Here is a 12,952-nt window from a genome sequence, read left to right on the forward strand (position 1 = left end):
TAGGTTTGTAGATGTTAGCCCCACCTGCTTTGTGCTGGGACCAGGAGCCTAACCTCACCTCAGTTTACACAGCCTAAAACTGTGCACATGGGCTCTCACTAGGTGAAACCCCCTTAGGATGACTAACTGAAATCCTTTCTATTTCCCCTACAATCCACCCTCAAAGGCCCATGTGACTAAGTTCTTTCTTTCTGGGGGGTGGGGGAAATCCCCTGCATAAGAAAGCTTGACACTGAATTTTGTTATATAGGTATATTGTATATATGCTGATGCAATCAGAGGGAAAAAAACAGTGCAAATACAATTACAATTCATAATACTTGGTTTCAATGCCCCCAGGAACTGCCCCATTCCTCGGCTACCTCCCACCCTCCAGCACTTCCCCCACAGTATCAATCTAATGCTGGGGGGCAGGGAGGGTGGGCAGGTTAGGGTAGGGAGTGGGCTCTGCCAAGGCAGTGCTGGTGACCTGGAGGGACTACTCCAGGGTGGGGAGGCAAGGCACAAATTAGGGGTGGGTGGTGGGGGAGGTGGCATCTCTAAGGAGGGATGGGGTTGGAGCAGCTGCCAGTCTCAGTGTGCTGGGCATGGCCCACTCCCCTAACCACCCTCCACATCCCTGCCTCCCTATCCCCTCCCCTTCCCCAGAAACCCTTTTGCACGGATCATACACAAACGGGCACATTACAAAATGACATTAACACAGTTTCACAATATCCATGGCTAGGGCTTTTTTTTCTCTTTTTCAGGTTTTTTTTCTACACAATGTACAATTCCTTTTAAATGGATCAAGAAATAGCTTATATACACGAATGAGTCCTTGTTATAACATCTCGGCAGCAAATATCATAAGCTAATGAAGGTCTTGATGGAGGGGGGGAAGGGAGCTTAGGGTTGGGCTGGGGGTAGGGGTGTGGAGAGAAGGGTTATGCCTTCTGGAGGAGTGGGGAGAAAGGGGAATGGTTGGGGAAAAGGAACAAAAGTAAAATATCAAGAAGCATCTTTACAAAGCAGTTCTATAGCTAATTCCTTTTAAGGGGGAAAGGAAAGGTAACCAAAGCAGGAAAATATTTATCTCTGTCTTAAAAAAAAAAATCGTCTACCATACATATATCCAAAAATGTGGGGAAAATACTTATTCCAGGGATGGAGGGAGTCCAGATAATGTGGTCAAATGACAAAATAAAACAAAGAACCCCTGTCCCCCAGTTTTAGCTAAGCCTTACTACTAACTAACCCTCCTGTTTTCAAGCTTCTCAGAAGGAAGACACTGTCCACAAACTATTACTTTTAGTGCCTCTGGGGAAGGAGGAAGCCAGGCAGAATTGGCAAGATCCTCATTCTATTAATACCTTGAACTTCAGAGTCCCAATGGTAAAGGACAACTCTCCAAACAGAGGGTCTTCCCTCCAATTCTTAGGGCATGAAGTTTAGTGTCTACAGAGCCCAAGGCTGGGGATGGACAGTAGAAACAGACTTGGAGGGACACAAGGCAATCAGTGATGAAAAAATAGAGAACCAAGGAGAGAGAGGGAGGGGAGGGAGGAGGTGGAAGGCTAATACTTTACCATGATTAGGGAGGCCTCACCTCCACCACTAAGCCCTAGTAAAGGTATGAAAATGAGGAGAGAGGTAAGAAATCAAACCTCAGCGATTGTAAAAGGGTCACAGAACTATGCTAGCCAGCGAGCAGCTTCTATGTAACGACCCTGAGGGGATAAAAACCAGAAAACCCCACCTTCTCCCCTGAGGCCTGGGACTATGGGCTTTCCTTCCCATCATTCCCTATCTCCTCCTATCTTACTTCCAAACCCCAATCAAGGTGGCCTGGCTTCCAGGGAAGGGACTCAGCTCAGGGCAGGGACAGCCCCCAGCCAGACGGTATTGCACATTCTGTTTCTTACTTTTAATCTCAACTGACAAACTTGGGCACCTTGTACCTCTGGGCACCACTGAGCTGGGGGAGGGAGACATAACAGAAATGGCACTTCATCATGAGGGTGGGGAGGAGAGGGGAGACAGACATGCCACAAGGCAAGATGACTTATAGAGAAAACATTAAAAAAAAAAACCCAAACTTCCAATTTTGTGGAAGAGAGAAAAGCAAAACCAAACCATTTATCTAGTGCTTTCAAAGCACAGAGGTTAAAGAAAAGATGTAAGAATATATCTTTATATATATATATATATATATAATTTTAAAATAATCCCAAATACAGTTCCATTAACCCCCCTCCCCTCTCCCACCACTTATAGTCAGTGGTACCACATTCCCCAGAAAAATACTCGAAAAGACCCGATCACTACCTGTGACTAGCATCTATCTTCCGGATCATTTCACCACCGGGGGAGCCCAGACACTGCCTGAATCTTTGCTCCTTTATTAAGTGCTCAATGAATTTCAGAAAAGGGAGGAAGGGAAAAAAAAAAAAGCCAGGAAGGCCCGTAGGGCCAGTATAATCACCCACAGTGGCATAGAGGTGTAGGGAGTAGGGCTGGAATGGGGGAACTGAGCCTGAATTTAGCTCCTTCTCCCACCTCCAAATTTTATAGGGAAGATGTGCAGTTTGTGTGTGTTAATTTTAAAAGTGCCTTCTTTAAAAAAATCATTTAATTTTAAAAAATAAAAGTGGGGAAAATTCCTTAGGTGGCTTTCAAGGTCAAAATACTAAACTCCTCCTCCTACCTCTCTGCTGAGAATATCCCCCCCCTCTATGTACTCTGGCAGCTCCTAGAGCTAGAGAGACAGGTGGGGTACACTGAGGAGTGCACAGACCCTGCACCTGTAAGGGCCTTCTCTTACCTCAAAAACAGCCCTGGGCTCTTTCCCCCACAGTGTGGGCGAATGGGATGCTAATCTCCCCAGTCCCCAGAACTGCAACATTGCACAATTCAATTCATTCTCTGCATTAGTAGCACTACAAAAAGAAAGAAAAGAAAAAGCAAAATTAATAGAATTCTGGGGGAGAAAAAATGACAACTGCTTGTATAGCATAGGTCCTAAGGTGGTTATGACACGAGCTGTCGGGCTTTGCACAGCTGGTTCTGTGGTCAGTGCAGCAGCACTGGGGCAGGACTCCAAGTTGATTAAGTGCTTTATCCTCAACTCCCGGGAGTAGGAGGATGAAGGGATAGACAAATGTGAAAATCTCAATTGCTAGCAGAGAAATCCCTTCTTCTATTCATGCCTGTTCTAACTTTTAGGTACCTGGCAAACAGCCTGGGAACAGTCATTCCTCTATACTATAGATGGGGCTATGACTAGAGGAGATAGATTAGAATTTTTAAAAGGGGGATAAAAAAAGGGGATAGGGTGGGGAAGAACTTTACAAAGAAAATAAAATAATTTCAAGCTTAGTTGGCCTGGAATAGACTTCTGTGTCCCCACGGCGGGTCAAGAGACCAATCTTACCCCCACCCCCCACATCCAGAAGGCAGAACCTGGTCTCAGTCTTCCCTGGCTCACCATTCTGCTCATTATCACACCCTCCTTCTTGCCTTCCTCCACGGGTAAATTCCAGGGTGGTTGAGTTTTAAAGCTTCTCCCTCCAGGCTCTTTCCCCTCATTCTTAGAGCCCAACTTCAATACTATACACTGCCTCCCAAACTTTTCAGCCCCTGAACACCTGCAGTTGCGGTGCTATTCTTCCTTATGTGACGCTACCCACCCCTCCCCCTGTTAAGTGCATTTGAAACATCTGCCCATAATACTCCCAGTTATGTTCCACTTGGCAGTTGGGGTCTCTACTGCAATCTGCAATGCTCCTATCATGAACTGAATATCATCTGTGTTTATCGGGGGAAGAAGGAAGAAAGCAAAGAAAAGAAAAAGACTGGGGCAGGAGGAAGGTTTAACCATCCACTGAACAAAGGGAAGACACATAACATCATTAGAAATGACAGTAATTATAGAATAAAACAAACTTTAGAAACACACATTGGAGGGCTTAGATTCTCCCCAGGACCTCATTCTGACTTCTGTCAAAGGTAGAGATCCACCTCACCGTTATTGAAGAGAGAAGAGAGTGGCAGAAGAACAGATTGCAGCAGTGTGAGTTAAAGGGGAGGTGGTGGGGCAGGGCGTATGTTTTCTTGTTGATTTCTATTTTTTGTCTTCTGTTTTTCTTTCCGTGTATGGTAGGCACCAGTACAGGCACTGCATGCGACGGAAGTTGGGGGAATGGGAGAGGAAAGGGGGAAAGGATTCAAGGTTGGGGCAGTACAAGTGGAACAGGCGTTATTTCTGTCCACTGATGGACTGCGATATAGACCGGGGAGGGATCATGTCTAAAAGGTATTCACGCTGTCGGTCAGCCAAACTGGGGGCTTTGTGTCCTCCAATGCCAGTATTCAAGTATGCAATGTTGACACCTAGACCCAGGAGACAAAAGTAGAGGGCAGGTATTAATAGAGGAAATGACATTCCCTTCCATATTACCATCGGGCTGAAGAATTGGAGAGTGGGAAGGAAACTAGAATTTGCCTGCACCTGCCTAGACTAAGCTAGCTTTATTTCAATAGCAACTACCCACTCCTACTCCCAAGCTTTGGAAAAGGGGTCTGCTTGAAATTTCAATCCCACCAGGAGTGATGAACAGGGTCCTAATAGTATAGTGAGAGACAAGTAAACAGTGGTGAGAGGAAAATGAACAAGACAGAGAAACAGAATCATTGAATATGCTTTGATTTGGGGACTGCTGATTATGGAGAAGCATCCCTGGATCATTCAAACAGGACAAGTCGACCCTGCTGTACTGGCCCAAAAAGGTCAATAACCACAGGCCCACTGAAGGCACATTAAATTTAAATTTATATATTTAATTTATGTAATTTTATAATGGGAGGGACCATGTCATTTTTGCTATCACAATCCTAGTGCGATGTGGCTGACATATAATATGAATTTAATAAGCTGCTGAATAACAAACAATGAGAGAATATGCCCTGAAAAGAACAGAAAGCAAAGGAAGGGACAATCCACCTAAAAGGGCTGCTAAAGAACTGTGTACTAACAGTCAATCCATGAAGAAAGCTTTCAGCTCAACTCTTCTTACCTGGCATACCAAGGAGGCCACCTGGCACAGACAGTTGGGGTGCCTGTGCAAAGTTTGAAAGCATGGAGCGAGCAGATGTGGGTATGCCACGCTGGAGACTGCCCTGGGGCTGTGGAGCCTGAAATGATGAGAAAAATGATACAAGTCTCCTATGATGGAAGGTTAAAGGCAGTCAAAGATATGGTGGTACAGAAGAGCACTATGACTTCACAAGAAAGAAAGGACAAATTGAGATAAATAGATAATAAACTCTTGAGAGAAATCAGGATCTGACAAAAAGTTCCTTACCTGCCGAAGTGTATGATGTCTCATGATGTTCTCTTGTTTACTGACACTGGACACAGCTGGAGCCGTGGTGGGGGAGAGGGCTGCCTGTTGCTGTAGTCGCTGTTCAATTTCCTATTGGAAGTCATCAGATCAGGTTGGGCAAGACAGCATCCAATCTCCTAACCAGATCACTGGAGGTCTTTTTTTTTTTTTTTTAAATTGAGACAGAGTATCATTATGTCTCCCTCGGTAGACAATTCCTCGGTAGAGTGCCTAGAGTGCCGTAGCATCACAGCTCACAGCAACCTCAAACTCTTGGGCTGAGCAATTCTCTTGCCTCAGTCTCCCAAGTAGCGGGGACTACAGGCACCCGCCACAATGACCAGCCATTTTTTTTTTTTTTTTTTTTTTTGAGCAGGCCCAGGCCGGGTTCAAACCCGCCAGCCCCAGAGCATATGGCTGGCACCCCGTATCTCTGAGCTATGGGCGCCCCCCACCAGAGGTCTCATCACTAATGCTGTCTGCTAGTTGGAGGGATATGGAAAAGATTTTAGGAGGGGGTACACTGAGATCTCTTGAGTACAAGAAGCCTACTTGCTTTATTAATTAAAGGATTCTCCTCTCTCTCCAGGAAAGCTGCCTATCAGAAGTTGGCTGGAGGTAATGAGCCAACTAATATAATTAAGGCCAATGAATTGCTGGGGTTATTTTTGACTCCTGCCTACTCATTTTCCAAAACATCTACAACACTATCCAAACAAAGGGAGTCTGATAGGTAGTGGAGTGGGAAATGGGATAGAGGGAGAAGATCTGAGCTTCTCAACATATTTTTTCCTTTCCAAGATATTCTCATTCTATAACTACTACAGGAAATGTTCATATATCCTAGAACTAGTATTCTTCACTGGGCTACTTTATAATCTACTCTTTACTTTTTCTTGTCAAGATAGATCATAAATAATTACTTCAAGGAGATTTCTAGTGCAAATATAAATTCCACCTACCAAAATCCATCTGGTTGAGAAGAAAATCAAGTTAGGAATAGTATGCTGTAGAAAAGTGAATAGTCTCAAGCCTTCTGTCCCTTTCCCCTTCACGTCAGCCATCAGTTACCTATGTTCTTAGCCATTTGATAGAAATAGTGAGATGGAAATGGGAAAGATGAAATGATAAACGGTACCTAGTCCTTTAGGCCCAGGGCTCTGTATCACATGAACAATTCCTCCAAACTAGAAAGGATAACTCTTGGAAGAAAACTGAATGTGGGACAGGTGCCTGGTAAGAAGTCTGAATTCTTATTCATTCTCATTCATTCATTTACTATATTGGGAGACAGAGTCTCACTATGTAACCGTGAATAGAGTGCCATGGCATCTTTGTAGCTCACAGCGACCTCAAACTCCTGAGCTCAAGCAATCCTTCTGCCTCAGCCTCCTGAGCTGGGACTACAGGTACCCTCTACAATGCCTGGCTAATTTTTGTATTTTTAGTAGAGACGGGGTCTTGCTGTTCCTCAGGCTGGTCTTGAACTCCTAAGCTCAAGCTATTCACACACCTTGACCTCCCGGAGTGCTAAGATTACTGATGTAAGCCACCTTGCCGGGCGGCAAGAAGTCAGAATTCTTACCTGTTCCTGCTGTAGGGCTTTAACAAAAGCATTTTTCAGCCGGTTGGTGTGTTCAGCTTTTAGAGCCTTCTTCTGGTTGGAGGTCATACACTGTTCACACAGAATCTTACCATTCTTTTCTTGCTTCCAGTGAGGGGTGAAGTCTGTGCGGCACTGGGCACATACAAAGGGTTCAACCCGCAGAAGTGAGGCACAGCTTTTGCCTAGATGCCAAAAAACGTAAAAATCATTTTACATTTCCTGTCTCCTCTGTTTCTCTCTTTATTTTATTTATTTATTTTTTTTTGTAGAGACAGAGTCTCACTTTATGGCCCTCGGTAGAGTGCCGTGGCCTCACACAGCTCACAGCAACCTCCAACTCCTGGGCTCAAGCGATTCTCTTGCCTCAGCCTCCCGAGCAGCTGGGACTACAGGCGCCCGCCCCAACGCCCGGCTAGTTTTTTTTTTTTTTGGTTGCAGTTTGGCCGGGGCTGGGCTTGAACCCTCCACCCTCGGTATATGGGGCTGGCGCCCTACTGAGAGCCACAGGCGCCGCCCTATTTTATTTTATTTTTTGAGATAGTCTCATTTTATCACCCTTGGTAGAATGCTGCGGCATCACAGCTCACAGCAACCTCCAGCTCCTGGGCTTAGGTGATTCTCTTGCCTCAGTCTCCCAAGTAGCTGGGACTACAGGTACCCACCACAATGCTATTTTGGTGGTTGTTGTTGCAGTTTGGCTGGGGCCAGGTTCCAACCCGTCATCCTCGGTATATGGGACCGGTGCCCTAACTGCTGAGCTATGAGCGTCGAGCCTCTTTTTTTTTTCTTTTCTTTTTTTTGAGACAGATTCTCATGCTGTCACTCACACCTCCAACTCTTGGGCTCAAGCAATCCTCTTGCCTCAGTTTTTCTATTTTAAGTAGAGACGGGGTCTTGCTTTTTTGCTCAGGCTGGTCTCGAACCCGTGAGCTTAAGATTAAGATATCTACCCACCTTGGCTTCCCAGAGTGCTAGGATTATAGGGATAAGCCAATGCACCTGGCTTCCTCTGTTTCTCTTTATCAAATTGATCTTTTCTAGGAGTTTATTCTGCTAAATTAAGAAGGCATCTCTACAAAAAGAATACTCTATAATTTATAAAATATCCCCCCCCCATCTTTTAGAGATAAGAGTCTCACTCTGGAGCCCCAGGCTAGAGTGTGTCTCATCAGCTAAATTCATAGCAACTTCAAACTTTTGGGCTCAAGCAATCCTCTTGACTCAGCCTCTTGAGTAGCTAGGACTTACAGGTCACAATGCCACAATGCCTGGCTAGTCTTTTTATTTTATGTAGAGGTGGGGTCTCACTCTTGCTCAGGCTGGTCTTCAACTCTTGAGCTCAGGGATTTACCCTCCTCAGCCTCCTAGAGTGCTAGGATTATAAAATACTCCTATTTCATCTGATTACAACAATATAATTTTAGGGAATTTAGATAGTACCATCTTCATTTACAAACAAGAAAACAAAAGTTTTTTTTTTCTTTCACCCATGGTAGTGTGACATGGCATCACACAGCTCACAGCAACCTCCAACACCTGGGCTTAGGGTGATTCTCTTGCCTCAGCCTCCTGAATAGCTGGGACTACAGGTGCCCGCCACAACACCCAACTATTTTTTTGTTGCAATTTGGCTGGGGCTGCATTTGAACCTGCCACCCTCAGTATATGGGGCTGGCACCCTACCCACTGAGCCATAGGTGCTGCCCGAAAAACAAAAGTCTTAAGAAATAAGCTCCTAATGATAAAGCTGGGACAAGAACCCACATCTTCTGGTTGGGCACTCATGCCTGTAATCCTAGCACTCTGAGCTTAGGAGTTTGAGATTCGCCAGAGCAAGAATGAGACACCCTCTCTATCAAGAGGTGGCCTATAGTCCCAGCTACTTAGGAGGCTGAGGCAAGAGGATCCCTTGAGCCCAGGAATTTAAGGTTGCTATGAGCTGTGATGCCAGGCACAGAGTGAAACTCTGTCTCAAAAAAAAAAAAAAAAAAGAACCCACATCTTCTTCTGATTTCCTACCATATCACACTGAGAAGAAAATACTGTTGTCAATTCAAAGTCAAAGGATTCCATCTAACTCCAATACTTTTGCTTCTTAGTATTTTCTTTTTACCTCAAACTGTATTCCTGTTACATACATTTTATGATTTTTAGTTGTCAGTGTCTGAATTATTCACTTTGTAAATAAGTGTGATCACTTTGTAAATAAGTGTGATCCATTTATAGCCAACATCAAGACTCTAGGGACCTTCTTCTACTGCTAGGTGTTCTAATAAGACCATGTGTTTAGAAATTCAAGCTTAATAATTTCTGTTAGTCTGGATGGCAAGGTGTTAATATTCTACAATCTGGTTCAGTATTGGTTTATAGCTTTTATGTGGTCACACTTGGTTATCTATATCAGTATATCTAATTTCTCAACCATAAGCATTCAAAGGGCAGGGGCTGAATACGATAATTCAGGACAATGCTGCACAAACACTAATGTAATACAGAAGTTCTATTCATCAAATGATAGATGTACCATGCTAGGCATCATTTAAAAGAACTAAACAAAACTAGCCAGTCGTTGTGGTGGACCCCTGCAGTCCTACCTACTTGGGAGGGTGAGACAAAAGGATCGCTTGAGCCCCAGAGTTTGAGGTTGCCATGAGCTATGATGCCACCAGCACTCAACCTCCCAGGGTGACAAAGTGAAATTCTGTCTCAAGAAAAAAAAAAACAAAAAAGGCTCAGCACCCGTAACTCAGTGAGTAGGGCACCAGCCACATACACTGCGGCTGGTGGGTTTGAGCCCGGCCCCAGCCTGCTAAACAACAATGACAACTACAACTAAAAAATAGCCAGGTGTTGTGGCAGATGCTTTTAGTCCCAGCTATCTGGGAGGTTGACACAAGAAAATTGCTTAAGCCCAAGAGTTCGAGGTTTCTTTTTTTTTTTTGGTTTTTGGCCGGGGCTGGGTTTAAACCCAACACCTCCGGCATATGGGACCGGCGCCCTACTCCTTGAGCCACAGGTGCCGCCCAGAGTTCGAGGTTTCTGAGAGCTGTGACGCCATGGCACTCTACCGAGCGTGAGTCTCTGTCTCAAGCGGCACCTGTGGCTCAGTGAGTAGGGCACCGGCCCCATATACCGAGGGTGGTGGGTTCAAACCCAGCCCTGGCCGAACTGCAACAAAAAAATAGCTGGGCGTTGTGGCGGGCGCCTGTAGTCCCAGCTGCTCGGGAGGCTGAGGCAAGAGAATCACATAAGCCCAAGAGCTGGAGGTTGGTGTGAGCCGTGTGACGCCATGGCACTCTACCGAGGGCAGTAAAGTGAGACTCTGTCTCTACAAAAAAAAAAAAAAACCTAAACAATATGCATTAAGTCCTCACTTAAACTCTGGTGGTGCCTGTGGCTCAGTGAGTAGGGTGCCGGCCCCATATACGCAGAGTGGCAGGTTTGAACCTGGCCCTGGCCAAACTGCAACAAAAAAACAGCCAGGTGTTATGGTGAGCACCTGTGGTCCCAGCTACTCAGGAGGCTGAGGCAAGAGAATTGCCTAAGCCCAGGAGCTGAAGGTCGCTGTGAGCTGCGATGCAACAGCACTCTATACCAAGGGTGACAAAGTGGGACTCTGTCTCTAAAAAAAGAAAAGAAACCTCAAATTCTTGGGCTCAAGGGATCCTCCTTCCTCAGCCTCCCAAGTAGCTGGGACTATGGCACCTGCCATAACACTCAGCTAATTTTTTCTACTTTTTAGTAGAGAGAGGGTTTCACTCTTGTTTAGGCTGGTCTTGAAACTGGTGAGCTCAGGGGCGGCACCTCTGGCTCAAAGGAGTAGGGCGCTGGCCCCATATGTTGGAGGTGGTGGGTTCAAACCCAACCCCAGCCAAAAACTGCAAAAAAAAAAAAAAGAAAAGAAAGAAAGAAACTGGTGAGCTCAAACAATCCACCTGCCTCAGCCTCCCACAGTGCTAGGATTACAGGTGAGAGGCACCACACCCAGCAAGCAACAATACTTTTTAATCTCAAAGTTATGGACAGGCACGGTGGCTCATGACTGTAATCCTAGCACTTTGGAGGCTGAGGTGGGCAGATCGCCTGAGCTCACAGGTTCGAGACCAGCCTGAGCCAGAGCGAGACCCCACCTCTAAAAAAAAAAAAAAGATTGTGGTGGGTGCCTGTAGTACTAGCTATGTGGGAGGCTGAGGCAAGAGAGTCACTTGACCCCAAGAAGCTAGGACTAGGATGCCACAGCACTCTACCAATGGTGTCAAAGGAAGAGTCTGTTTCAAAAACAAACAAACAAACCAAACCAACAAAACAAAGAAACTAGTCTCAAAGTTATAACGAAACATCATGCCGGGTGCAGTGGCTCATGCCTATAATCCTAGCACTTTGGAGGCTGAGGTGGGCAGATCACCTGAGCTCACAGGTTCGAGACCAGCCTGAGCCAGAGCGAGACCCTGTCTCTAAATATAGCCGGGCGTTGTGGTGAACATCTATAGTCCCAGCTACTTGGGAGGCTGAGGCAAGGCAATCGCTTGAGCCCAAAAGTTTGAGGTTGCTGTAAGCTGTGATGCCACGGCACTCTACTGAGCGTGAACAAAGTGAGACTCTGTCTCCAAAAATAAAAAAAAAAAGGAAGAAACATCATTCAAGTACCTGCTATAGTCATTTTGCTTAAAGTCACAGTTTCCAAGAACCTATCAACAATATTAAATGAGGATATACTGTAAAAGCACACACGATACATAAAACATACAATAAAAACATTAAGCCTGGGCGGCGCCTGTGGCTCAGTGAGCAGGGCGCCGGCCCCATATATCGAGGGTGGCGGGTTCAAACCCAGCCCCGGCCAAACTGCAACAAAAAAATAGCTGGGCGTTGTGGCAGGCGCCTGTAGTCCCAGCTACTTGGAAGGCTGAGGCAGGAGAATCGCCTAAGCCCAGGAGTTGGAGGTTGCTGTGAGCTGTGTGACGCCACCGCACTCTACCGAGGGCAATAAAGTGAAACTGTCTCTACAAAAAAAACAAAACAAAAACATTAAGCCTAAGATATGCACACAAACTTCTTCTGATATGTCATTCCTAAATAGCCTGTAAATAAGGGATTGGAGGTGGTCTGGCAATAGTTAGGAGGTAATACTGCACAGTACCCTAAAATATTCTGCCCCTGTCAGTCAGGGTTGGGAACCTCTTGCTTAGATAAAGAGACTGAGTAGAAGAACAGCCTTACCTTGGCTGTCAATGACACTCTGCACAACTTCTTCCAAGCCTACCATGTAGATGAATTCACTATTCGCTGCACTAGGCAGAAAGTGAAGCAAGGGAGCAGGAGGTTTAGGGGGTGGGATCTCCAGGAGTGTCTTTTCCAGCTGTTTGCGAAGAGCTAATTTGGCTGCAGCCTGTGAGTTGGCAGCATCGGTCATGGCGCTGGGACTAGGAAGTGGTGATGACACTCTGTTCACAGTCCCTGGCTGGATATGAGAGGCAAGGTTCATATAGATGGCGGACGATGTTGTGCGCTGACAGGGAACAGAAGAACTTGACTGCTGAAACAGAATAAAAAGCAAGGTCAGTGACGGCATGTGGGAGAAAGGACAACTTTGGTTTTCAGGCAGAAGACATCTGATCCTAGACTGGACTTCTTAGCTTCTGCAAACTAAGAGGTGTCTTAACTTATTCACTGGGGAAAAAACAAACCTCTGATCCACAAGGAGAACAATGAGCTCTATGATCTAAAACTGCTAAGACAAAAATAAGGATTTTTGCTTTCTATAACATATCCTTGTGCCTTTTATTTCCTAGCTCACTCATTTCTCTCTCTTCTAGGCAGATTTTAGCTTACTACTGCTCTTCTGTGTAACTTCTCTCCTCCACTACTATTTGCATATAATTCCTCAAAGCTTCCATTTTTGGAACTGCTCCCAATTAAAGCTCCACACAAATAACCTTTGTTTTCCTGGAGTTTCTCTATGTACCAAAACTTAAAACCTATG

General features: G+C 45.4%; 1 protein-coding gene across 6 annotated transcripts in view; it reads right to left on the reverse strand.

The window, feature by feature from the left end:
• Positions 1–237: 237 nt before the first annotated feature.
• Positions 238–12,952, reverse strand: part of GATAD2B (GATA zinc finger domain containing 2B) — a 117,362-nt gene continuing 104,647 nt past the window's right edge. For 5 of the 6 annotated variants that reach the window (XM_053592477.1, XM_053592476.1, XM_053592475.1 and 2 more), the window contains 5 exons: positions 12,190–12,505; positions 6,949–7,151; positions 5,343–5,453; positions 5,055–5,172; positions 238–4,371 (listed from right to left, as the gene is read on the reverse strand). In XM_053592477.1, coding sequence (XP_053448452.1) covers positions 4,238–4,371; positions 5,055–5,172; positions 5,343–5,453; positions 6,949–7,151; positions 12,190–12,505 — 882 coding nt within the window. In that variant the 3' untranslated portion in view covers positions 238–4,237. The remainder of the gene's footprint in view (positions 4,372–5,054; positions 5,173–5,342; positions 5,454–6,948; positions 7,152–12,189; positions 12,506–12,952) is intronic. The other variant, XM_053592480.1, reaches the window with a different exon arrangement.

The sequence above is a fragment of the Nycticebus coucang genome, chromosome 5 (genome assembly GCF_027406575.1).
Source record: "Nycticebus coucang isolate mNycCou1 chromosome 5, mNycCou1.pri, whole genome shotgun sequence".
Taxonomy (NCBI): domain Eukaryota; kingdom Metazoa; phylum Chordata; class Mammalia; order Primates; family Lorisidae; genus Nycticebus; species Nycticebus coucang.